This window comes from Ochotona princeps, chromosome 8, assembly GCF_030435755.1.
Source record: "Ochotona princeps isolate mOchPri1 chromosome 8, mOchPri1.hap1, whole genome shotgun sequence".
Lineage (NCBI taxonomy): Eukaryota > Metazoa > Chordata > Mammalia > Lagomorpha > Ochotonidae > Ochotona > Ochotona princeps.
The window spans coordinates 62,895,741-62,921,509 of NC_080839.1; the positions used below are offsets into that span (position 1 = coordinate 62,895,741).

Genomic DNA, 25,769 nt, shown 5'->3' on the forward strand with positions numbered 1-25,769 from the left:
CTGCTGCCAAGTTACTCATTCCCCACACAACACTTTCCATACTAATTCTGACCCTTAGGAAGCAAAAAAAAAGTCTTGCCTTCTTTGCACCCAAATGCCAAAATGGAATCTTTTAGTATTTCACCTTTCTAAAGGGAATGTTTGAAAACAGGCCCCTTTGGCTGTGACATCAGTGAGTTGCTGAGGCCTCCAAGGGCCGGAGGAAACAATCCCAGCCCCTCGCAATGCTGCTACACTCCTACGGTGCAATCTGGCAATGGCCAGGGACCAAATCTTTAAAGCTGTTTTATGGTATTTAACATATGGTCATAAATTGCTCAGTGCTCTAAAGAGGGGCTAAATTTGCCGCCCCTATTGATGAGACATGTTCTTATTTATTTAAATTTAGTGGCAAACTGGCATTTCTCCAGATGGAGAGGTTTAGGCATAAGCACAAAGGAAGAACTAGAAATGACTTGTAACTTTTCTATACATTAAGTACAACTACACAAAAGATGAATTTGTGTGCCTAAATCTGCACACTATTTTCTCATAGAAGGCTTGCCACACAGAAAGACAATAATGTGAAGACTCTAAAGCCCAAAGAGAGGAAAAACGTAAGTTCTACTCAGAGTATAGAACAAGGTTTTCTAAAAATCCCTTTCTCTTTCTGCCAAAGCCAGCTCTGTCCCCATCCTCCCCTCCCTCTCTTGATCCCTTTACTTTCCTTGCAGACCTTCTGAAACCCCTCACCTACAAAACTCCATCTTCCTGTCTTATCACATTTTCGGTTGTTTTTTGTTTTTTGTTTTTAATGGCTTATGTTCTGCCTAACTGAAGACAGAAAGCCACCAAACATTTTGTTCCCTTCCGTGTACAAGCTAGCCCTGAAGCCAAAAGCATAAGAAAAACAACAAAATTTTTTTGGTGACATACTTACTAATGATATTAAATGGGAGTGGAATCAAAAAAGAAATACAAGGAGTAAAGTCACAAACAGTTTTTTTTTATGTACTGATACAGAAGTGGCAAAAGAATAAAAATATAATTACTCTCATCAGTGACATATAGATGGATTTTCTTAAGAGATTTGAAAGTAACATGGCATGGTTTCAGAAAGTTACAGAAAAAAAGAGACAGATCTTCTATCTACTGGTTAACCTCAACAATGGCTGCAACAGACAGGGACAGGCCAGGCTGAAATCAGGACCAGAAGCTCCATTGCTTCTCTCACACGGGTGGCAGGGATCCAAGCACTTGGGCCATCCTCCTTTGCTTTCTCTGGCATATTAGCAGGGAGTTAATTGGAAATAGAGTATCCAGGATTGAAACTGACACACATGTGGGATGCCAGTGTTGCAGGTGGGAGCTTTACCCAAAGTCCCACAATGCCAGCCCCACAGGGTATTAATTATAAAATAACTGTTCTATGAAGAATTGGGTTGTTTATAACAAGGAAACATCTCACTTTTTAATTTCAATATATAGAAGAGATAAATATATAGAGAGAGAGAGTTAAATATCTACATTTAACTCAACAAATATAGACAGATATTTATTAAATAGCTATACATGTTAATATGGCTGCCAGTATATGATATCATATCCTGGAAATTAAAGCATGGTTCATATCTTTTAAAAGACAGAAATATAAAATCTGGGGAACAGACACTGCAATGCCCACATCTCAAGCTAGGTGCCCAGGTTCAAGTACCAGCTCCGCTTCCAACAGTTTCCAACCAATGCTCATGCTGGGAGGCAGAAGCCGAGTGATCAAGAACCTGGTGCCTGTCTCTGACCCAGATGTGGGTCAAATACCTCGCTCCTGGCTTCAGCCTTGTCCAGCTTAGGCAGTAGGCATTTGGAAAATGAACCAGCATGCAGAACATTTCAATCTCTTCTTCCCCCAGTCTTGGTCTTTAAAAAAATTTAAAAACCTTTTTAAATGTGAAATATGAATTATTTCCCATAAAGCAAAATAACGATTCGGTGAAAATCAAGGGAGACTGGTAATAACAAAAAGCCTGCTGTGCAACCTGAATTCATCTAGACTGACTGTGCCAATGGAGGTAGCAATAAAACGTCCCAGGTGGTCTTGTGTCAACTTCTGCCTGCAATATCCTAGAGAAGAGGGCAGATCAGTGCCCTTATGGACCATAATAATAAATAACAAGAACTAATTCAAAACAAGCAGAAGTACAGTAGAGCCCCCAAAATGTTCCATTAAGGATCTAGTTTCCTGAACAACTTCATTCTGAGATCAAACCAGATTTTTAAAATCTCTCCTTTAACTATTCTGCCTCACAAAGCAAGGACTCTGAAACACAAAGTAACTGATAGAAATGCAGGCAACTGTTGATACTAACACTACACCCTCAGGAGGTACATGTTCTCCATGCTCATTCACTGACCAACACAACAAGAATCACCTTAAATGTCAAAGATCCAAGGGCCAGCACGGTGGCACAGCACAGCTAATCCTCAGCTTGTGCACAGTTAAGTGCTTTATTGGGCACCCGTTCATAGCCCAGTGATTCCACTTTTGATCCAGCTCTCTGCTTACAGCCTGGGAAAGCAATAAGGGGTGACTCAAGGACTTGAGTCCCTGAACCAACGTTGTAAAGCCAGGAAGAAGCTTCTGGCTCCTGGCTTCAAATCAGCTCAGCTTGGACCAATACAGCCATTTGAGAAGTGAACCAACAGATGGAAGGCCTCTCTGTCTCTCCTCCTCTATGTGTCTTTTTCCTTCTTCTCTCTAAAAACCTTTCAATAAATAAATAAATCTTTCACAAATGTAAATAACAGGCCCAGGACAAGAGCCTAGTGGCTAAATCCTTACCTTGCATGCACCAGGATCCCATATTGGTGCCAGTTCATGTCCCAGCTGCTCCATTTCCCATCCAGCTCCCTGTTTATGGCCTGGGAAGCAGTAGAAAATAGCCCAAAGCCTTGGGGCTCTGCACCATATAGAGACCCAGAAGAAGCTCCAGGTTCCTGGCTTCAGATCAGCTTAGCTCTGACCATGTGGCCACTTAAGCAATAAACAAGTGAATAGAAGATCTTTCTCTCTGTGCCTCTTTTTTTTCAGTATATCTTCCTTTCCAATAAAAACAAATAAAGGTTAAACTAAATTAAACTAAAATAAAGAAAGATGTAAATTACCTAAACAATCCAATTATAAAAAAGCAAAGATTGTCAGATTTTAAAACAAGGTCCAATTATATGCCTCCTACAAGAAACCACTTTAGATATAAAGACACAACTCAGCTAAAATTAAAAGACCAGAAATGCTATATTAACAATAGTTGAGGTGAATTCAGGGCAAACCATATTTCCAAAGGCCACAAGTATCAGTTTAAGAAGACAATAACATTGCTAAATAGTTAATAGACCTTTAAAATAAATGAGGTAAAAACTGATAGAACAGCAAGAACAAATACTCAAGATAAACGCACAATTATAGTCTGCAATATTCATATTCCTCTTTTAATAACTGCTGAAATAACTAAAGAGAAAATCAATAACATGAGATAATACATTTGAACAACTGCATCAATCAACCTGTTATTTATAGAACACTCCAACAAAGAACTGAATACATTCTTTTTAGTACATATGGAACATTTATTAAGGCAGTCACACAGCACAGTCCATAATAGAAGTCTCAATAAACTTCAAAGGATTTTCTTTTCAAAGACTGCCATTTATTTGAATGTCTGAGTTACAGAGGGGAGCGGGGGGGATAAGAGACAGAAATCTTCCACCTGCTGGCTCACTCCCCTACATGGCCACAACAGCCAGCCAGAAGCCAAGAGTTTCTTCCAGGTCTTCCACATGGACAGCAGGAACCCAAACATGGGCCATCTTCTGCTGCTTTTCCCAGACTATTAGCAAGGAACTGGATCAGCAGTAGCGCAGCAGGGACACAAACTGGCACCCACAAGGAATGTCAGCATAATAGGCAGCAACTTTACACACTACACCTCAATGCTAGTCCCAATAATGTTCAAAGGATTTAAATAGCAAAAAGTGGTGTATTTTCTGTTCAAAGAAAAATTAAATACAAAATCAATAAATAAAAGATATCTGAAAATTCCAGAAAATTCTAAAAATTAAATGACAGATTTCTAAAAAGCCTGTAAGCAAAAGGAAAAAAAAAATGAACCTGAAAGGAAATTAGAAGTTATGATGAGAAAACATTAAAATACAATATTGTAAAACTTGCAGGATAAAGCTAAAACAGTGGTTAGAAGAAATACAGAGGGTTAAACACTAATATGAGAAAACAAAGACATCAAATCAATAAACTCAGTTTCCACATTAACAAATCAGAAAAACAATAGAAAAACACCCAGAGAAGAAAGGAGTATTAAAGATCAGAATGTATATCAACAAAATACATAACAGAAATACAACAAAGATGAAGAACATGAACAAAATTAATAATCCACTGGCCAGGTTGGTAAACAAAGAAGAGGAAGAAACAAACTTCCAGGAACAGGAAAGACAGAGATGACATATCACTGCACAGTCTACACATATTTGAAATTGTAAGAAAGTATTATGAAAAAATTCAATAAAATTTAGCTACCAGGAAAAAGGGACAAATTGCTATAAAATACAAAACAGTAATAGCTATGGCTACGATTTGAACAAGATGAGGCTCCCAACGTCATATGCTAACGTTACTAAGAAGAGAGGCACAACCCAGTTATGGCACTTGAAGGTGGGCCTTAAGGAAGTGACTGGACTGAACTGAATCAGGAGTTTACAAGGACTACACAGACAAAGTAAGCATACTCTTCTAGCCACACAATGCCCTGTGCTGCCTGCATGCTGCCAGCAAGAGAATCAACAGATTCAGAAGCAATCAGCCACTGAACTGTGGACTGTGAACCTCCAAAATCACAAACTTAAATAAACACTTTTCATTTATATCTAGTCTGTGTTAGAATAGCAAAAAGCTAATCCATGATTACAGATAGTCGAAACAGCTCTTTATCTAAAAAGGAAATTTAATTTGTACTTTTAAACCTTCCCAAAGACAACTCTCCAACTGAGTTCACTAGCAAATCTGAACAAACATTTAAGGAAGAAATAATGCAAAGTTCTTCACAAACCATTCAAAAAATAGATTACTTAGCAACTCATGCTATTTTGAAGCTAGCTTTTACTATGTTGCAAAGACAGCAAAATGCCTTTTTAAAACTATAAACCAGTGTCATTCATGAATGTAAATACAGAATTCTGAAAACATTAATAAACTGAATTCAACAACATAGAAAAGGTATAATACATCAGAAAAATGGAGCTTATTCTAGGGATGCAAGGCAGGTTGAATATTTCAAAATAAATCAGTGAAATTTATCATATTAATAACATAATAAAAGAAAAATCATATGAAAAGCTTTCATTAATAAAAGCATTCCAAAATCTAATACACAGTCAGCCAAACATGTGGCAAAGTGGTTAGGATTCCTCACAGGACTCTGCTGTTCCTAGGTTCATATCCTGGCTGCGTGCTCAATCCAGCTCTTCTTGCTAACATGCACCCTAGTAGGCAGCAAGCAGGTGATGGTTCCAGTGGGTCCCAGCTACTCACACAACAGGTCCTGATTAGGTTCCCAGCTCCCAGATATACCTTGGCACAACCCCAGATATTGTAGGCATTTGGGGAGTGAACTGATAAAAAGAAAAACCATCAATCTCTCACCTTTCCACTGTCTCTCACTTCCTCCCTCCCTCTCTCTGCCTTTCAAACAAGTTAAAAATAGCTAAATAATTTTTGAAAGCTAAACAAAACAAAAAAATTCTCAACTACCCAGAAACAAAAAGGAAATTCCCCAGTCTAGTAAAGGGCATCTCTGAAAAATATACAATCAATATGTTATTTAATGGTGAAAAGCAAAATTCTCTGCCCCTGAAATCTACAACAATGCAAGAGTATTTACTCTCAATAATTCTAATCAATAATATATTAAAAATTCTAGTCATTGTACTAATAAGAAAAAGAAATAAAGGTATTCAAATTGGTCAATAAGAACTAAAAGTGTCCTATGATTTCTTAGTAGAAATGACAATTTTCTGTGTAGCAAAACTATCATAATCAAAGTACTAATAGATGAATTAATCAAGTTAGCAGGATCCATGAGCAACTGCCCTTAAGAGGATGAGTGTGGTAGCAATTTTATCTCTCAACATCAGCAATGATCATAAATTGAAAACAAAAAATACAATGTACACCAACAAAATACAGCAAATACTTAAGAATAAATGAAAAATACGTAAAAAGAGCAAGACCCACATATGGAACACTTAAGAATACTGCTAGAGAAATTAAGCATAATCTAGATAATGGAAATACTACATTTTCATCTCCTGGAAGACTAGACCTCATAGACTTCAACTCTCTAAGAATTAATCAACAGATTCAGTGCAGTCCCAACAGGATTTTAATAAAAACTTGACAATCTGATTCTTAAATGTCTATGAACATACAAATGACTTGGACTAGCCAAAACAGCTGTACAAAACAGTAGTAGCACTTATATTGTCTTGCTTAAAAACTTACTATGACCGTTTATGAAGAACTATATTATACTAATAATATAGGGGAACTCAGTAAGGGGTGAGGGAACGGGGGAGAGCATAAAGGAAAATCCCAGGGCCTATGGAACTGTATCATAAAATGATAATAAGTAGTAGTAAATTTTAAAAATAATAATAATAAATAAATAAAACCGCAATAGTCAAGACAGTGTTGCATTCACTTAGTGATAAGACATACCAAGGGAATACAACATAAAGTTCAGAAATTGAATCATAATTAAAAGGTTAATGTATATATGATAAAAATTATTTCACCATAGGTTAACAATCGATAAAATAATATGAAATAGAATGTCATAAACTGCAAGCAAAAATGTACAATAGTGTAAATGTTTTAGGAAGTAGTTTAATGTTGATCATATTAAACATACACTAAGCTGCGAAAATGCAGGCAACTGTGTATTTTAACTCAATAAAGTCATTCTGTCGGGCCCAGCGCAATGGCTTTGTGGCTAAATCCTTGCCTTGCATGTGCCTATTCATGTCCCAGCTGCTCCACTTCCCATCCAGCCTTGGGACCTTGCACCTGTATGGGAGACCTACAAGAAGCTCCCCATTCCTGGCTTCTGAACAGCTCAGCTCTGGCCGTTGCAGCCACTTGGGGAGTGAACCAGTAGATGGAGGATCTTTCTCTCTGTCTCTTCTCTCTGCCTTTCCAATAAAAATAAATAAATCTTTAAAAAAAATAAGTCACCATATAAAAGGCACATTTGATCTAGCAGCTGAAATACCACCTGGGTTACCTATACTCCATATCATAGGCTCTAGGTTTAATTTAGCTAGTTTCACCCCCTTCCTACTAGTGTGTGCCTTTGAGCAAATGATGGCTCAAGTAATTGGGTGTCTTGTCATGCATGTAGTAAGTGAGGATTGAGCTCCTGGCTCTTGACTTTGGCTTGGCTGTTGTGGGTACTTGGGAATATTTTTTGCTTATGTTTGTTTGATTGACTAATTGGTGTGAAAAGAAGAGTTACAGAGAGTAACAGACAGGCATAGATCTTCCTTCCACTGATTTACCTCCAATGACTCACCAAATGGCCACAACAGCTACAGCTGAGCTAATCTGAAACCAGGAGCCAAGAACTTCTCGCAGGTCTCCTATGTGGGTGCAGAAACCCAGCCCTTGGCCCATCCTCCACTGCTTTCCCAGGCACACTAGCAGGAATTTGGATCAGAAGTAGAGCAGCCAGGACTTGCACCAGTGCCCATATGAAATGCTGGCTTCACAGGTGGCTTAACCTTCTGGTCCCAAACGTGAAACTTAACCAGTTGATCTGAGCTATTTCAATCTCTGCTTTTATCTCTGTCTCTCAGCCTGTCAAATAAGTACAAATAAGTAATCTTTTAAAGATTTACTTATTTTAATTGAAAATCAAAGTTACAGAAAGCGGGACAGAGAGACAGAGATGTTCCATCCACTGGTTTACTACCTAAATAGCCATAATGACCAGAACCAGGCCAATCCAAAGCTGCGAACCATGAGCTTCTTCTGGGTCACCCACATGGATCCAGGGTCCCAAAGCCTTGGGCCATCTCCTACTGCTTTCTCAGGCCTTAGCAGAGAGTTGCAGCAAGAGGACTAGAGCCAGCACCTATGTGGGATGATGGTGCTGCATGTGGAGGATTAGCTTGCAATTTCACAACATTGGCCCCACAAACAATTTTAAATAAAGAGTGGAATATATTTATATTCTTACCTCCTGATTATTGTATTATGAGATAACATATATAAACAAGCCTCCACCTATGAAATAAACACTGTTTAGCAATTATATCTCACTTGTTTATCAAAAACTATATCAGCATCAAAGTCAAATTTTAACTAACTTTCTGAATTTAAAATAGTAATAGTAATTGCTATTCTTAAGATACTTCTAATAGTCAATGAATTCCAAGAAAATACAATATTCTGAAACACCAAGACAAAGGAATTCAGAAAATTCAGATCCACAAAATTAGCACTTCCTACTTGCCTTCCAATAAGCATTTTTAAGAACATTCTCTAAATCAAAGGTGACCTGCCTTCCTAATTAGCCTCTAAAAATACTTTGAGTGCTAGATAATAATAATCTTTAAGTCAATGAATCTTTTTAGAAGATTTTTTAAAAAGTAAAATGGACTATGCTACCAAGGAAGACATAATGCTCTCAGCGTGATGCAAAATACTAAGTTCCCAGACAGAGTGTCCAGCTTTTTACTCTGCTCAGCTCCTTCAAGTCATAGCAAAAATGCTAAACTTGTAGCCATCTTGGAAGCAATACCAGGAAGTAGAAGAGCTGGCCTAAGCCTCCACATTCAGCTGGCAGATTAGTGAATTCAGATGAAAAATTGAATGCATGTCACAAATTCGGCTCTTTAATATTTCCATGGCTTGTCCTTCTCAAGCAAAAGCAGGGCATTTGGAAAATACAATAAGCCAATCAGTTGGCTAGACTTTTAACTTGGATTGCTTTAAACCAGCTTCCAACTGGAGCAAATTGGAAGGCTGGAATGTCAGACAGTGACTGGCTTTGAATTTCAGGCTAAAAGATTTCAGTCCATAAAAGCATTAAAGGGGTTAAAGAGAGAAAAATTATTCAGTTAACAGTTTCCAAACAGATTATTTACTTTAAACATACAAGAAACTTCTCATAAAATATCATTGTAATGCCAATAGCTACAGCCACAGCAGCCAGCTTTTGCACCTGGTGGCTAACATTCAAACTGTAAGGTATCCTCTCTGCTTTCTGGCTTACCATGTGACTATTCCTCCACACCTGCTTCTCCACTGCTGGCTGTCAGCCCCCACCAGACACCAGACAAACAAGGATACCAACTCTGGAACCAGGATCCTCCAAACTTTCACTTCTAGGCTCCCAAGAAGTAAACTAAGAGGCTTGAGGAAAAGTTATCCTTTCAAACATGATTCCAACACAACTAAATCTGAGGGGAGAGCCCAATGAACACAAATTTAACGGAGGCAGAAGTAAACCTCAAGTCAGGCCAGGTGTTATAAATAAGTGGGTGAGGATTAAATCCTCAGGCCACCCTGGCATATAACTGCAATAATAAGAAAAGACAAAGTGTTATTCACTAGATAGAGAAAGACAAGGCCTTCTATCCACTAGTTCATTCTCCAAGTGTCCATAACAGCCAGGACTGGACTAGGCTGAAGCTAGGAGCTCAGAACTCTCACCCAGTATTCTCCATGAATGTCAAGGGCCCAAGTATTTGAGCCATCACCCACTGCCACTCAGGCTATATGTTAGATTGGAGCTGTATTGGGAAAAAGGTAGCCAGGACTGGAACCAGGAATTCCGATATGGGATGCTGACATACCAGGCAGGGGCCTAACCTTTCCCCACATCACCTGTCCCACAGCAGTGAATTTTGACCTTGCTACCCAAAAATGTGAGACAGAAATCGATCTTGAGAAACACTTCATCTAATATGATACCAGGATGCTCTCAAACTTCACTAAAAGGGAGGGAAACTCACTGGCTTTTGAGAACAGCCCTACCATTCTCTACGTGCCTTACTAGTTTTTCCACCCTGCAGGGTCGGCCCCAAGGACCTCGGATCTGGTTCTTGGCTTCCTTACCAGTTACCACACCCAATTTGTTAACAGATTTGCTTTTTCTTTTTTCAGCCTCAGGTACAATAAAAACAAAGTACAGAGTTCTTAAAGGTAAGACCAACTCAATGAAGCTTCAGTATCTCTTTCACTGAAGCAACCAACTTCCTCACAAGGCTCTACTGGGTCCTTCAGATACCATCAGTCTCTGCTTGACAAGCTTCAGTGCCAAGTCCTTGTGAGTCTCCACACTGCGTTGCATAGTCAAGATTTTAGAGGACAATGAGGGGGAAGGGAACACGCTGAGCTTACTATGCTGATTGACTACAGCAAATTTGAGACACAGTATGTGTTAGAATGCACATGCACAAGCAGCAGGCTCACAGAGGTATGGATCAAAATGAAATTTGAATTTTGGGCAGATTCAAGAAAGGAAGACTATTTGTGTGGTGTCTATAAAAATCTTAGCATATGCTTGGTCACTGATTAATTTTATGGCACATTTCATTTAATAGCAGTTCCGAGATTGATTTCATTTTTATAGTTAACATTCTTAAAATATATACACATATTAAAATCCAGTCATGTGATAATGGATCCTTGAAAATGAACAGTAATTTGACACTACTCCTCTGCTCCTCTGAGGACCTGAGAGAATGTTTTATCCAAAGTATAAGTTATTTTTTCCCATTTTTTTCCTCCAAAGAGAAAATATTTCAACTTCAAAACCTTTGAAGATAATTTTTTTGGCATGACTTACATACAATGTCACAAATGGCCTTGAAATATTCATCATTCCTCTCAAATGATAAACACCAGTATTGCTCTTGTGAAAGACAAAGGGAACATCTGTATTGCTCCATTTGGAGGCCCTTCAGAGAGCCTGCTAAAAACAGCGTAAGAGACATCCCTCTTGGGTACTGCTCAGCTCATGCTTGCTATGTGTAAAAGCTGACCTCCAGTAACCACATGACCCAGAACTCCTGGTCACATAACTCATCACAAGGGAACATTCAGCCCAACTACCAATCACCCTCTCCTCCCAGAACCTATGCTTAAATGACTTCATCTCCAGTGGCCTTAAATTCAGTCACCATACAGGGGGCTCAGGCAGTCTTTTCTACTCCAGTTGAAGAGAAAGAGAAAGATGGAGATAAAAAGAATCAAGTGACAAAAGAATTAGAATATACTATAGGAGAATTTGCTCCAGAGGAGGACACAAGATGACAGCTCCTATGTCTCTGCTTCCAGTCCTTCCAAGGCCTGGCTAATCTTCCCATCCTCAGGCAGCATTAAAAGTCACTTGATTCCTTATAAAACAAATAAACAAGCCCTATTTTATGTTAGTTCCAATTGGTTTCTAATAATCAGACAGTCCCTGACTAAAATAAATTTTTGAGATGAAATACAGAAATCTTAAACACAAGATAATTTCAAATTTGAAATCAATGTTAGCAAGCTGATTTACTGGCCACAGACTTGCTCAATAACTTACTTCAATAATCTTGCTTCATAATTGCGTAAACAGTATTATTCAAAGAATTGGCAGAATTAAGTTGTGTCACTTCCTCATCAAACCTCATCAGTGCCAGATCCAAAGAATGAACATGGTTAATTCATCCTACAAACACATATTAAGCATCTCTAAATGCCAAGCACTAAATGAGAAACTGAAAATAAAATAGGAAAACAGTCTTAATTCTTACCTTATTCAAAGAGGACACACACACAAAAAAAAAACACAATAGCTTTTTTTTAGAATTAAATTCTATAAAGCATGACAAAGGTGGCTGTTGTTATAAATCTGCATTTATATGATGCTCACGGCTATTCCTCAGTCAACTCTGCCATATCTTGTAACATTTCACCACTTCAGTGGTGCATATCAGGTGCTATCGTGTTTTTTTATGCAAATCTAAATGGATTACATTTCCAGCCTGCTCCAAGTATTTATGAGGTGTTTCTTATTACAGTTGTGAAATCCAAGAATTTCTCTTTATTTTATAATATCCTCTGATGTTTTTCATAGCCAACGGTTGCCCCTTCACTTTAAATAAAAGAGCTGAGGAAACAGCAGCATCATTCCTCACGTACAATGAGCTTCTGGTTGTTTCTATTCCAATTATTTAACTTTGAATGTGAGTAGTTCTGTAGGAACCAATTCTAGAATTCATGGGCAGAAATATGTCTTCTCTCTTGTGTTTCATTCTTATTGTCATTAACTGCACAAAGCTTCCTTTCTTCACAGATGAAACAGATTTATAGAAGTAACTATTTTCTAATACATAAAACATTTTGAAATACAAATTTTAGCTACAAGCTATTTTCATTCATCTTCTTTCAGGGGGCAAAGTAAAATATATGAAGATAAAATTGATTCAGACTCCAAATCTGGAACATACTGTGCGTCCTTCCTGTTTTCTGAATTGTTAAGAGCAATGTTCCAATTACAAATTCCTCGTATAATAAATAACTTCTAAAGAGTGAGTTATGTTGGCAAAAGGCTGATGCAAGTAACAGAATGCCACATTCTGTGTAACACTACACCTCAACCACCAAAAATCTGAACACTGAGTCATTAACTCATGCATATATACATCAATTTCATTCCTCCAACAAATATCTAATGGAATACCTCCCCTGTGCTGCAGACTGAAGATTAAGTTAAAACAAAACAGCCCTCATCTCTAACTTCATTGAGCTTAAAACTATGAGATAAAATTACTATAAATTTTAAACAATTTGATACACTACAAATTTTCAATAGAATTCTATGAGAAATTTTAAATTGAAAGGTTGTTTACATAGTTTTAAGACAACAAAGCACTGAATTCACCACTACCTTCTGCTTGGGAGGAAAAATAAGAAAGCATTATTATTGACCACAGAATATAATTTATATCTATTTATTCATTTTTCCCCTATGACTTCATTCTAGGTCTACTTCTTTCAAAAGGCAAAGAGACTTCCTGTTTGCTACAAAGGTTACAACTTATTTACTAAAAATTATAAAACTACATAAACCTGCAACTATGTATGTTTGTTTTAAATTTGAAAGTCAAGAGAGAGAAGGAGAAACTGGCAGATCATCTATCTATCTGCTGGTTCACTCCCCAAAGGGCTGCAACAGCCTAAGTTAGCCAAACTTGGGCACCTGCCACTTCCTTCCCAGACACATCAGCAGAGAAGTAGACAGGAGGCAGAGCAGCTACACCCATGTGGCAAGTGAACTGGTGCCCATATAGGATGCCTGCACTGCAAAGAAAAGTTTTAACCATTATACCTCAGCACTAGCTCCAGAAAATTGTTGAACTATTTGGTTTTGAGCAATGTGTCAGTTTATATTTAAAGATGCATATTATATTGGTTGTAGAAGACTGAATTCAATTACAACTTTTGTGATAATCAACCTCTTAATTCAATCACAGATCTTGTGATCACTAATCATCTAGACCTTAATGGTCTTGTACCAAAAAAAAAAAAAAAAAAATTAAGGTTTCAAAAATTGATAGAGTGGCAACACATGTTTTTATCTGAGTATTTTTTAAATAAGATAATTAAATGAGATTTAAAAAGAAAAGGGGGTCAGCATTGCAGTGTAATGATTGATGTCCCTGCCTGTTCTAGCCCTGAAGGATGATCCCCTTCCAATCTAGCTCCCTGCTAACAAACTGGGAAAGCAGTGGGAGATGGCACAAGTTCCTGGACCCCTGTCATCCACATGACAGACTTGAAAGAGGCCCCTGCTGGGGTTAGCACTGTATCCAAGGGGCCACCTGTGATGCTGGCATCCATATGAGTACATTTTCAGCCCCTGAAGCTCCAGGTTTGATCCAGTTCCTTACAATACACCTCACAAAGCAAAAGAAGATAGCCAAAATGTTTAGGCCCCTGCACCCACACTTGGGAAAACCAGAGGAAGCTCTAGGCTCCTGGCTTCAGCCTTGACAAGCCCTATCACAGCCATTTGGAGAGTGAACCAGTGCAGAGAAGATCTTTGTCTTTTTTCTCCCTCCCGCCTCCTCTCTCTCTGTAACTCTGCCTTTAAAAAACAAAACACTGCACCAAATGCCTGTCCAAACAATGGAACTTAAGCAGGTTGTCTGGCACTGTGGAGACACTCTTGGGACTGACACTGTGGCATCACATGGAAACCCATCACCTGTGACCCCAGCATCCCATGTAGGCACCAGCTCTAGTCTCGGCCACTCTGCTTCCCATCCAACTCCCTATTATTGTGCCTGGGAAAGCAGCAAAAGGTGGCCTTTTCTTTGTGCTCCTGCACACACAGGGGGCCTGGGAGAATCTCTTGGCTCCAATCTTCAGACCTGCATGGTCCTGACTGTTGCTGTAGCCATTTCGGGAATAAAACAGCAAATGAAAGATAACTCTTTATCTCCCTCTCTCTCTGTAACTCCGTCTTTAAAATAAACAAATAAATAAAAAAAAAAAAAAGAAAAGAAAAAAAACCTAGGGAACCTATTTACCAAGAAAATATTCTGCCAAACTCCTCCATATGTAGATTCTAGCAAAACAAAAAAGATTCAAATCCAAAAAAATAATAACGATCAGGCTGACAATTATGCAAGCCTATAGGCTAGTCATTCAACAGTTTCAGGACAGAGCACAAAAAGCAATTACCTATTTAGAATAGCTATCAATCTTAGAAATGCAAAAAAAAAATAGATAACAGAAGACAAAAGCTGGGAAAGGCAAAGGCTAATTATCTTCATATTTAAAAGTAAAGAGCCAGATTATCTTTAGCTAATGGGAAACCAAATAAAAGTGAACTGAGTATTCATCATTATTACAGAGAGATTATCCTTAAGTAATAACAGAGCTGTGTGCCAGACACTTATTCACAGTTTTTAGGAGCAGTTCATTTAAAGACTCCTTTTAAAAAATAAAAATATTTTAAACTACAGGGTAACCAACACAGGAACCAATAATGGTGATATAACTGCATTAAATAGGAAGAGGAGAAAGAGATAAGAGGTATAGTAAAAACTGGTTGGTGGTTCATGTATCAGAGCAGGAAGTCCAAAGATAATGTCTAAAGTTGCTAAATCAAGAAACAGAGGCAAAAGCACATTATTCAGCGATCATCCTCAGAAGAACTAAATTAAATAGTCTTTAAATTTTAAATGATTCCTTCAAATATCAGGCCTGGGACAGGAAAGAAATAAAACAGACTCTTCCTTTTATCTTAAAAAAAAAAGTTCAGTACTATTTCTCTTTCAACCATTTGCATGATTAACATTGATCATTTCTTTTCAATTTAATTTTTTTGAAAAAAAAGTAGCTAATATTTTTTGCTACTTCAGGCAGGTAAAACTCTTTTGTATTCCAATGGTTTCAGGAGAACAGTCTAATAATGGAAGGTTAATAAGTTAGCATGTCCTAAATTTGTCATTTAATGTTGCATTTAGAAAATTAATATGAAGTGATTTTGTAGAAGGCTGAGATGTGATCCCTCCTGGCCACATATGGTCATAATCCAAAAAAGTCTCTTCTTTAATACCCATGTTCTTGGTTTCCCCTTTTAAGGACACAGAAACATTGATACCTTATTCCCCACAGTACAGATTCACACGAGAAAAGATCCCTAGTGAGCTGAGTGATATTAACCAGCCAAACCTACTGTCATCTCAACAAGTACAGCTTTAGTACCGCTAACAGTGGCAGACAAAGGCTGAAAACGGTGGCTCTACCCAGTGGGAGACGGAGCCTACTATACCCATGAGGTACTCACCCAAGGTCCAGGTGCTCCAGCCAGTCCTGAGTCATTTGGGTCAGCCTGCGTAACCTAGCCTCCATCATGCATTTAATTTTGAAAATGTAGTCAGCATAAAAATTGAATTTATATAAAAAGGCAGATATCCACTCTCTGTTAATAATTAATTTTAAAAGCAGTTCTCGTAAGGTAGCCTGCTCATCTATCTTACATTTTGTCCCATGTAAGCCATTTGCATGTCTAACCCTTTCTAGGAGACAACATACTGACATTCCCTCTCCTTAACTCAACACCAGGTGTCTCTGAGGAACCTCAGTGGCAATGGTTCTTAGCAGTAATGGTTCCAGAAGGGAGAGAGCAATAATGGGAGCAGCAGTTATGCCAGCTACCTAAACAATTTATAACTAGTAGGTATTTCAACGCAGTGGACTCCCTTCATTGGGGTTTTCACAAGAACTGCCTATGGTCAATGTAAATACAAGAATTATCATGCATGCCTAAAAAATTCAGCATCTCTATGCAAGCCTATTTCACTGCAACCTATTCCATGCCAACTGCCTTCGCTTTAATAGAACTAACAGTGATGAATAGATAAGAAAAATGGTAAACTCTCGAGATAAATATCTTGAGAGATAACATCTAACAGCCAGAAAAAAAAACCTAAAGTGTAATGCTTAATAACTAACATGGTAATTTCTATTTTTTGAGTAAAATAGTTCTCATTTACTTACATTTTAATGTCTCTCCAGCATAAGGTATATGCAATTTAAATCGATCACAATTGGGGCCAGGAGTCAGTGATGTGCAGCTTTAAAAGAGAGAGAAAAGAGAATAAATAAATAAATAAATAAATAAATAAAAACCTAATGTATAGTTATCTCTATGGATCAGTGATAAAAATAATAGTAATAAATTAATAAAATAAAAACAGGCTTACAAAGCAAAATATAAACCCTTAGTGATCATGGGGACCAAGACAATAAGACTCACTCCCAAATAAATAATTCATTTTCCTCGTAGTAAAGCTCAAATGTTTTCTGAAAACACACATGAACACTCCTTCAATTACTTCTCTCAGGAACATGTATCTTAGAGCTATGTGTCATCTGACAGTTAAGCTGCCAGCTGGATACCTGCATCCCCAATGGTGTGCTCTGGCTCTTGACTTGACCCCACCTCCCTGCCAATGCAGAATTTGAGGGCAGTGATAGGGGCTCAAAGTGTTGGGGCCCTAACACTCAGGTGGGAACCTGAGTAAGTTGTATCTCACAGCTTAAGGACCATCTGTTGTGGGTATGGAAGGAGTCAATGGATAAGAGGTCTCTCTCTGATAGATACATATTTAAAATTTTATATGCATTTGACTTTTGTTTTTTCACATTATTTTAATCGACACATTAAAATGACACCTATTTATGGGATATCATGTGATGTTTCAATATATGTACACACTGTGCAATGCATCAATCAGGACAAGCATAAGAATCTTCAAGCAGGTGATGGAAAATATACACTATGAAAAAGCCATGCACAAATTTCAAACATATTTTACATTAAAATTCATTTGTCTCTTAACTTTATTTTTCCACAAACTTTTATAAGTACCCCAATTATCTACCTCCTCAAATATTTAACATTTCTTTAAGGTGAAAAACATTCAAAATCCTATATTCCAGCTTCTTGGAATTATATATTGGCACAATATATTACCATGAAGTCACCCTATTGCACAACAAAACACCAGAATCCATTTCTCCTATTTAACTCTTAGTAGCTATCGACCAGTTACTCCCTATCTTGTCCCTCCTGTCTACTTTCCCCAGCTTCTAATTGCTACAATTCTATTTTCAACTTCTTCAAGTATATCTCAACTTTGATAAGTAGGTATATATCATCTAAAACAGGTTTCTAGTATAAGATGCCAAGAAACATAGAAGAGTAATTTTACGGTCATATTTTAAACATAAATTCTTATCTTTCATTCTGCTAGTACAAAAAAGAGCCCACTTTTGGCCTTTCTCTGGTACCAGATGGTTTTCTTTCTATCCACAAAGGTACGGTGCTTCCTCTAGATTTGGCACCCCTAACTTTCATCTGCAGGAAAGCACACTGCTCTGTGCTCAGTTTCAGATAAGATGCAAATTGAAAAGGAAAGGGAGACTGTTAGTCATACGGGCCTCAACATTTTGTATGTCCTCACAAAGTTACACAATGTCCTTTTTTACAAATATCTACAATATATTTTATGATCTTACTAGCTGTAATTTCAACTGTGTATCACCGCTATTGACCTCAGAAGTGAATAAAATACTAACATGAAGTCAGCTGAGGAAGTTACATGTCTTTATCTAGTTTTGAAATGAGGCTTGCAATTTATAAAGTACAGCAAGGAAGCTATTTTATTCCCTAAATCCGAAACCACTTTGAAGCAATTCTACAGAACCACTTGCCAAAATAGTTTGGTAGATGGAAGCAGAACTACAAGAAATGCACAACTTTCCAGATGTATTTAGCATAAACCACTAGGTTCGTTATTTCTCTTTATCATCAGAAGCCAATAAAAAATACTAGTATATGAGCTAAAAAACAAATTTGTACTGCCAATTGAATACTAAAATATTTTAATTTTTCATAGATTTTAAGAATACATTTTCTTCTTCCGTTCAACATAATAAACTTCTGGAGACACACTCTATAATAAAAGATATTTAAATATTGTCCTTACACAGGTAGAATAACCCTTATTTGAAATGCCAGGACCACAAGTATTCCAGATTTTGAATTTTTTCAAGATTTGGAATACTGACATGCAGATTAAGATATCCTGGACTGGAGCCTATTTAAACACAAAATCTATCTATACTTCAAGCCTGAAAATAAGTGCATATTATATGTTAGTAATACTAACAAAAATCAAATATAATATCTGGTAATTTTGTACATTTTGGCTGTGTGAGATAAGCTTGGAATTTTCTACTTGTGGCATAATGTAAGCACTCAAAAAGATTCATATTGTGGAGAATTTCATATTTTAGTTTTTCATATAAGGGATATTCAACTGTAATTTGAGTCTTCCTCATCCATAGCATACTAATTATTTTAAAAGGCTTATGGAAAATACACAAATGCTATCGTTATAAAATATATAGTATAATCTAATGACAGTAATGACCCTTTGCACAATCAGAATATTCAAACTGATGCTTTAAAACAATAAAAACTATCATTCATAATCAAGTGCATTTTGAGCTTAAAGACTGAAGTTAGTGGGGCTGAAACATCAGCTCAACTAGCTAATCCTCCACCTCCAGGCATCTGCATCCCATGTAGTCGCCAGTTCATGTCCCAGTTGCTCCACCTCCCATCTAGCTCCCTCCCTGCTTGTGCCATGGGAAAGCAGTAGAGGATAAGCCAAAGGCTTGGGACACTGCACCACATGGAAGACCCAGAAGGAGCTCCTGGCTCCTGGCTTTGGATCAGCTCAGCTTTGGTTGTTGTAGCCTTTGGGGAGGGAACCAGTAGAAGTAAGATCTTCCCGTCCCTCCTTCTCTCTATAAATTTGCTTTTTCAATACAAATAAACATCTTAAAAAAAAAAAGACTGATTTAGCAGTAGTACAAGAAGTCCCAAGGATATGACCTGATTCTAGTTTGTTCAAACTCCCACCTTTTCAATATGGTATTAGTTTGTTTTGAAAGGTTACATTCACTGGGCCTAGCATGATAGCTCAACAGCTAAATCTTTGCCTTACATGCACCGGGATCCCATATGGGCACCGGTTCATGTCCTGGCTGCTCCACTTTTCATCCAGCTCCCTGCTTATAGCCTAGAAAGGCAGTGGAAGATGAATCAAGGCCTTAGGACCCTGCACCCTCATGGGAGATCTGGAACAAACTCCTTCCTGTTTCTTGGCTTCAGATTGGCTCAGCATGCACTTGGGGAGTGAATCAGTAGACACAAGAGTCTTCTGTTTCTCCTCTCTATAAATCTGCTTTTCCAATAAAAATAAATCAATCTTAAAAAAAAAAAAAGTTAAAGGGCCTGACGCAGTGACCTAGTGGCTAAAGTCCTGGCCTTGCACACACCGGGACCCCTTCCAGGTGCAGGTTCATATCCTGGTTACTCCACTTCCCATCCAGCTTCTTGTCTGTGGTCTGGGAAAGCAGTAGAGGATGGCCCAAAGCTTTGGGACCCAGCACCCACATGGGAGATCCAAAAGAAGCTCCTGGCTCCTGGATTTGGATCAGCTCAGCTCCAGCTGTTGCAGGCACTTGGGGGAATGAACCAGTGGATGGAATATCTTTGTCTCTTCTCTCTCTGTACATGTCCTTCCAATAAAAATCAATAAATCTTCTTTTAAAAAGTTACAGTCACTATTGGCCACGTGTCGTATTATGTATTATGCATTATGCACTGTATACGATGAATGTATCAGTTTCACCAGGTGTGGGAAAATGTTTTTTGTGCACCTTCCTCCCTTATCACTTCAGTGGCCAGTTCTAAAAACCCAGGTATTAAAAGCATATTTCGGGGATCGGCAGCGTGGCCTAGTGGCTAAGGTCCTCGCCTTGATCCCATATGGCCGCTGGTTCTAATCCCGGCAGCTCCACTTCCTCTCTATCTCTCCTCCTCTCAGTATATCTGACTTTGTAATAAAAATAAAAAAAAATAAAAAAATAAAGCATATTTCTCCAGACAATTTTCTGAGCACTGGTGTTTTTTGTTTTTATTTTGTTTTGTTTTGTTTTGTTTTTATTTTAAAATATATTAAGTACTGTTCACAATGATAGGAATGCAAGGAGGACAATACAGACAGAATTGATAGATCTCAAAATGCTTAAACTCTAGAGAAGAGGCAATAAGCAGGTAAATACATAAAGACAGTTTGTGCCTGCTAACTTCCATGAGGACAACAGACAGGGTGCTGCAGTCACTGAGGAGCTACTTCACTTTGGTAGATTAAGGAGACCTGTGGAGGAAGTGAAATCCTAAACCTGAATAACAAGAAGGGGCCAACCTTGCAAAGTTCTGAGAAAGAGCATCCCAGGCAGAGGAAACAGCTGGTGCAAAGGCGTGTAAGCAGACACAAGCCTGATATATCTGGGGAAGAAATTCTGATATATCTGGGCAGTGCAGCTGGGGAAGAAGGAAGGAGGGAGAGAACATAGCAAAAGATTCAACAAGGAGTAAGCAAAGGACACATCATCTGAAGGCCTGGTAGGTGGTGGCAATTAATTCAGCTTTGATGCCAAGCACAAAAACAAGAGTTTCAAGCAGAAGAGTAATATCTTATTCTGTATTTTTTAAAGATCACTGGATCTACTGTAGAGAGAAAAACAATGCAAGAGGCAAGATGGAAAGAGTGAGACCTAAGGGGAGAACTTGGCAAGCTAGATAACAGATCCTGGGACTACGGATTTAACATTGGGGAATGCACTGAAGGATTTAACAAATACGACTACCAGGAGAGAAGTAAATTTAGATAGATGGGAAATGAAAAGTATGATATTTGAGATGACAGCCATATCTTCTATAAAAACAAAGCTAGGTTACTGGGTAAGCTAGTTAATCATTAAGGCCACTAAAATGTAACCAAAAAAAAGAAGAAAAATCATCAAAATTCACCTTAGGCAGAATGTTGTGTGATGCTGAAAAAGCAGTCTTTCCTAAAACTTTGTTTCTTTATTTATTTGAAAGGCATGACAAGAGAAAGAGTTCTTACACCTGCTGGTTCACTCCCAAATGCCTGCAATAGCTGGAGCTAACCAAGGCCAAAGCCAGGAACCAGGAACTCCATCAGGGTCTCCAACAGGGTGGCAGGGACCCAAGTTCTTCAGCATCTGACTGCCGCCTTCCAAGATCATTAATGGGAAGCCTGATGGGAAGCAGAATAACTGGGACTCTAAAATGAGATGCAGGTGTCCCCAACAGCAGCTAACCCCAATACCAGCCCTAGATCACTTACTTGAAGCCGAAATGGGGGCAAGCGGGGAGAGGCAGCAATGGGAGAAGGATAATTTCTAGTTAGCTTCAGGGGTTTGTTTTACTGAGGGGAATATATAAATTAGGCGCCAACAGAGGAAGGCTGCCATCAGCAGGTCTCTCTGTCCTAAGAATCATGCAGATAGGGCCCGGCGCAGTGGCCTAGCGGCTAAAGTCCTCGCCTTGGACGCCCCAGAATCCCATATGGGTGCCGGTTCTAATCCCGGCAGCTCCACTTCCCATCCAGCTCCCTGCTTGTGGCCTGGGAAAGCAGTCAAGGACGGCCCAATACATTGGGACACTGCACCCGCATGGGAGACCTGGAGGAGGTTCCTGGTTCCCGGCTTCAGATCGGCGCAGCACCAGCCGTTGCGGCTCACTTTGGGAGTGAATCATCGGACGGAAGATCTTCCTCTCTGTCTCTCCTCCTCTCTGTATATCTCACTTTGTAATAAAATAAATAAATCTTTAAAAAAAAGAATCATGCAGATAAGCCTGCAATGAGATGTTGAACAGTTATTTAAAATATCCGTTATGGCGGTGGGCATTTAGCCTAATGATTAAGACAGCAATAAAGTGGCTGCATTTAAAACCTGACTCTAACTCCCGACTCCAGCTTGCTGCTGAGACAAATGCTGAAACACTGGATGGCAAGCAGCAATGGTTCCCAGCTTCAGTTAGTGCAGTCCCTGCTGTTCTCCTGTTGTAAGCATTTGGTGCGTGAGCCAGCAAATGGGAGATTCTCTCTCTGTCCTCTTTCTCTAAGTAAATACATACTACTTTTTAAAAATGTTATGGTCTATCTTTGATATTATCTTGACTAAACAGCATATGGAAAACAAGTCAAAGTCATATACATCAAGGTACAAGATTAAAAACAAAAGTGTCATCTCTATAAATTACCTTTGTCTAAAACTGGCTTGGGTTATATACATCACTGTAAAATTCAAGTTGTGTTGTTTGAGGACAGCCCTGATTTTTCTGTGAATGGGTGGAAATGAGTTAAAAAATCAGAAAACATTTGTAAGCAGCAGAATTCTGCTCACAGAAAAAAAAAAGGTCTGCCTGCACAGACAGGTGCGTATCTATGCACAGAACAGACGTCAGAAGAACCATCAAAATGTGTCAAGATTGGGGGTGACTTTTACAACTTTCTTCCCATTAACTTTCTGCATTAATTTAATTTTTACAATGAACACAAACTACATAAAATTTACAAGTATTTTGAGGCTAATTACATTTTATTTAAAGATTTATTTATTTTTATTGGAAAGTCAGATATATTGAGAAGAGGAGAGACAGAGAGGAAGATCCTCTGTCCAATGATTCACTCCCCAACTGGCCGCAACAGCTGGAGCTATGCCATTCTGAAGTCAGGAGCCAGGAGCCTCTTCCAGGTCTCCAACGCAGATGCAGAATCCCAAGGCTTTGGGCTGTCTTCAACTGCTTTCCCAGGCCACAAGCAGGGAGCTGGATGGGAAGTGGGACATCCATATGGGATCCTCGCACGTGCAAGATGAGGACTTCAGCCACTAGGCTGCCAGGCGCAGCTACATTATTTTTTTATTTGACTAGGGACATGTGAGGATAGCCTGATTTATCTATTTCTACTACTATACTTCACTCCTTTTCAGAAGGAAAAAAAAATACGGTGAGTTACTGATGATCAATCCTCAGAGCAAGTGTATAAAGACCTTTACACCATGACAGCACAAAACTTTACATTCCTGGGCCCGGCGGCGTGGCCTTGTGGCTAAAGTCCTCGCCTTGAACGCCCCGGGAGCCCATATGGATGCCGGTTCTAATCCCGGCAGCTCCACTTCCCATCCAGCTCCCTGCTTGTGGCCTGGGAAAGCAGTCGAGGACGGCCCAATACATTGGGACACTGCACCCGCGTGGGAGACCTGGAAGAGGTTCCGGGTTCCCGGCTTCGGATTGGCGCGCACAGGCCCGTTGTGCTCACTTGGGGAGTGAATCATCGGACGGAAGATCTTCCTCTCTGTCTCTCCTCCTCTCTCTGTATATCTGACTTTGTAATAAAATAAATAAATCTTTAAAAAAAAAAAAACTTTACATTCCTAGCATTCTCTTGCACAGTCTCTTGGGGTCAGGGTTTGGGGATGGGGTGGCCAGTTTGGGCTGAAGCGGCCTCCACAAGGCAACAGTCAGAAATCAGTAACAGGCAAGTAACCTAGAAGGGAAACGCACTCACCCAGAGTGAAACACTACTAATCCACTAACACTATATTTATATAACAGCAACTATGCTAATGCATGGTGACAGCCCAAGTTTAGAAGACCCTGGTTCAAGTCCTGGCAGTACCACTTCTGCTCCAGCCCCTTGTTCAAGTGCCTAGAAAAGCCAGCAGAGAATGGCCCAAGTGCCTGGATCCCTAATACCCACATGCGAGACCAGAATGAAACTTCTTGCTTCCTGGACCTTGCCTCTGGTCTAACCTAGCCATAGCCATCATGGCCATTTCGGAATGAACAAGTGGATCAAAGATCTTTCTCTTTCTGTCTTTTTTGTCTCTCTCTCTAACTCTGCCTTGCAAATAAATAAAACAAAAACTTTTTTAAAAGTAGAAAATAAAAGGCTAATATTCCAAACTGAAAGCTTCTAACAAAAATCATTTTCTGATGATTTAAAAATTGCTGATGGTTAAATCTATCTTCAAATGTATGTAGTTCCATATCATAGGGACAATCCCCACCAGAAGACAAAACACAGCTTGGCATCAGAATATAAAAAGAGGTTCTAGATGATCAATGATTATAAAGTGTATTTCTTTCTTTGTATCAACTTCAAATTATTTCAGCACAGTGGGCAACCCATTTGAAATTTAACATGTAGAACAAGGTGTTAAAACAATCTGCAAATTTTCCAAATAGGGATTGTCAAGTAGAAATTCTTGCTAGCATTAAAGGAGGTAGTTTACACTGGTACTTTATTACAGAAATTACAGTTAGCCACTGATACAGTGAAATATTAACCATAATAACACTCTCATACTCTCGGCCCTACAGTCTCTTATTCAGCATATAACCATATATTCCTACCATTATCATTTATCTACTTTTCTAACTGTGGTTTGTTTTCCCAACAAGATCATAAGATTCGTGGTGCCAAGAACTATTTTCATAATAGAAAAATGTTGGGGTGGGGAGTAGGCATTTAGCCAACTAGTTCAGACTCCCGTGTCCCACACCCAACTCTGGCTCCTGGATTCCAGCTTCCTGATCATGCAGAAACTAAGAAAACAGCAATGAAGACTCAACTAATTGGTTCCTGTAACCCACATGGAAGACCTGGATTGATCCTGTCTGGTGACTTCAAGCCTGGCCCAGCTCCCAACAGTTGTCAGGCATTAGAGGAATAAATAAGTGAACCACAGCCCTATTTCTGTTTCTGTCTCTCTGCCTGTTATTTATAGATAGTTGTGGCCCAGCATTTATCACAGTGCCCTGCACCCAGCTCTGATGAAACTGTAGCATTAACTACACTTAAGAACTACCACTTTACTAACAATGACACTGAAAGCCTGGGGGTGTCAAGAGTAGAAGTGCTGGAATTGGCACTCTTTACATGTCTAGCACCTGGCACTGGGGTCCTCACGGCAGGCATTCCAACAACCACAAACAGGTATGCTGAAGACGTACGTATACTCTCACTCTCAATCTGGGCTCCTTCCATGACAAAAACTGCAGAGCTCACAGGAACTGGGCTGAAGCTCTTGTCATTACCTCCAGGAAAGATAAACATAATCAACATGATGACTTGTGCAAGATCCTCAATTGGAAGAGAACCCAGCCTTTCAACTTATAGTCATTACCAAAAGTTACTCTATTACACAACAGACAATAATGGCAGCCAACACTGATTGGGCATTTACCTTGCAACAGCATTATTCT

At 38.9% G+C, this 25,769-nt stretch overlaps 1 protein-coding gene across 1 annotated transcript in view; it reads right to left on the reverse strand.

Moving 5' to 3' along the window:
* The window catches only part of BABAM2 (BRISC and BRCA1 A complex member 2), a 436,262-nt gene that overhangs the window by 365,744 nt on the left and 44,749 nt on the right, over nt 1-25,769 (reverse strand). The window contains exon 3 of the mRNA XM_004582697.2: nt 16,607-16,683. Within this exon, the coding sequence (XP_004582754.1) occupies nt 16,607-16,683 (77 nt within the window). The remainder of the gene's footprint in view (nt 1-16,606; nt 16,684-25,769) is intronic.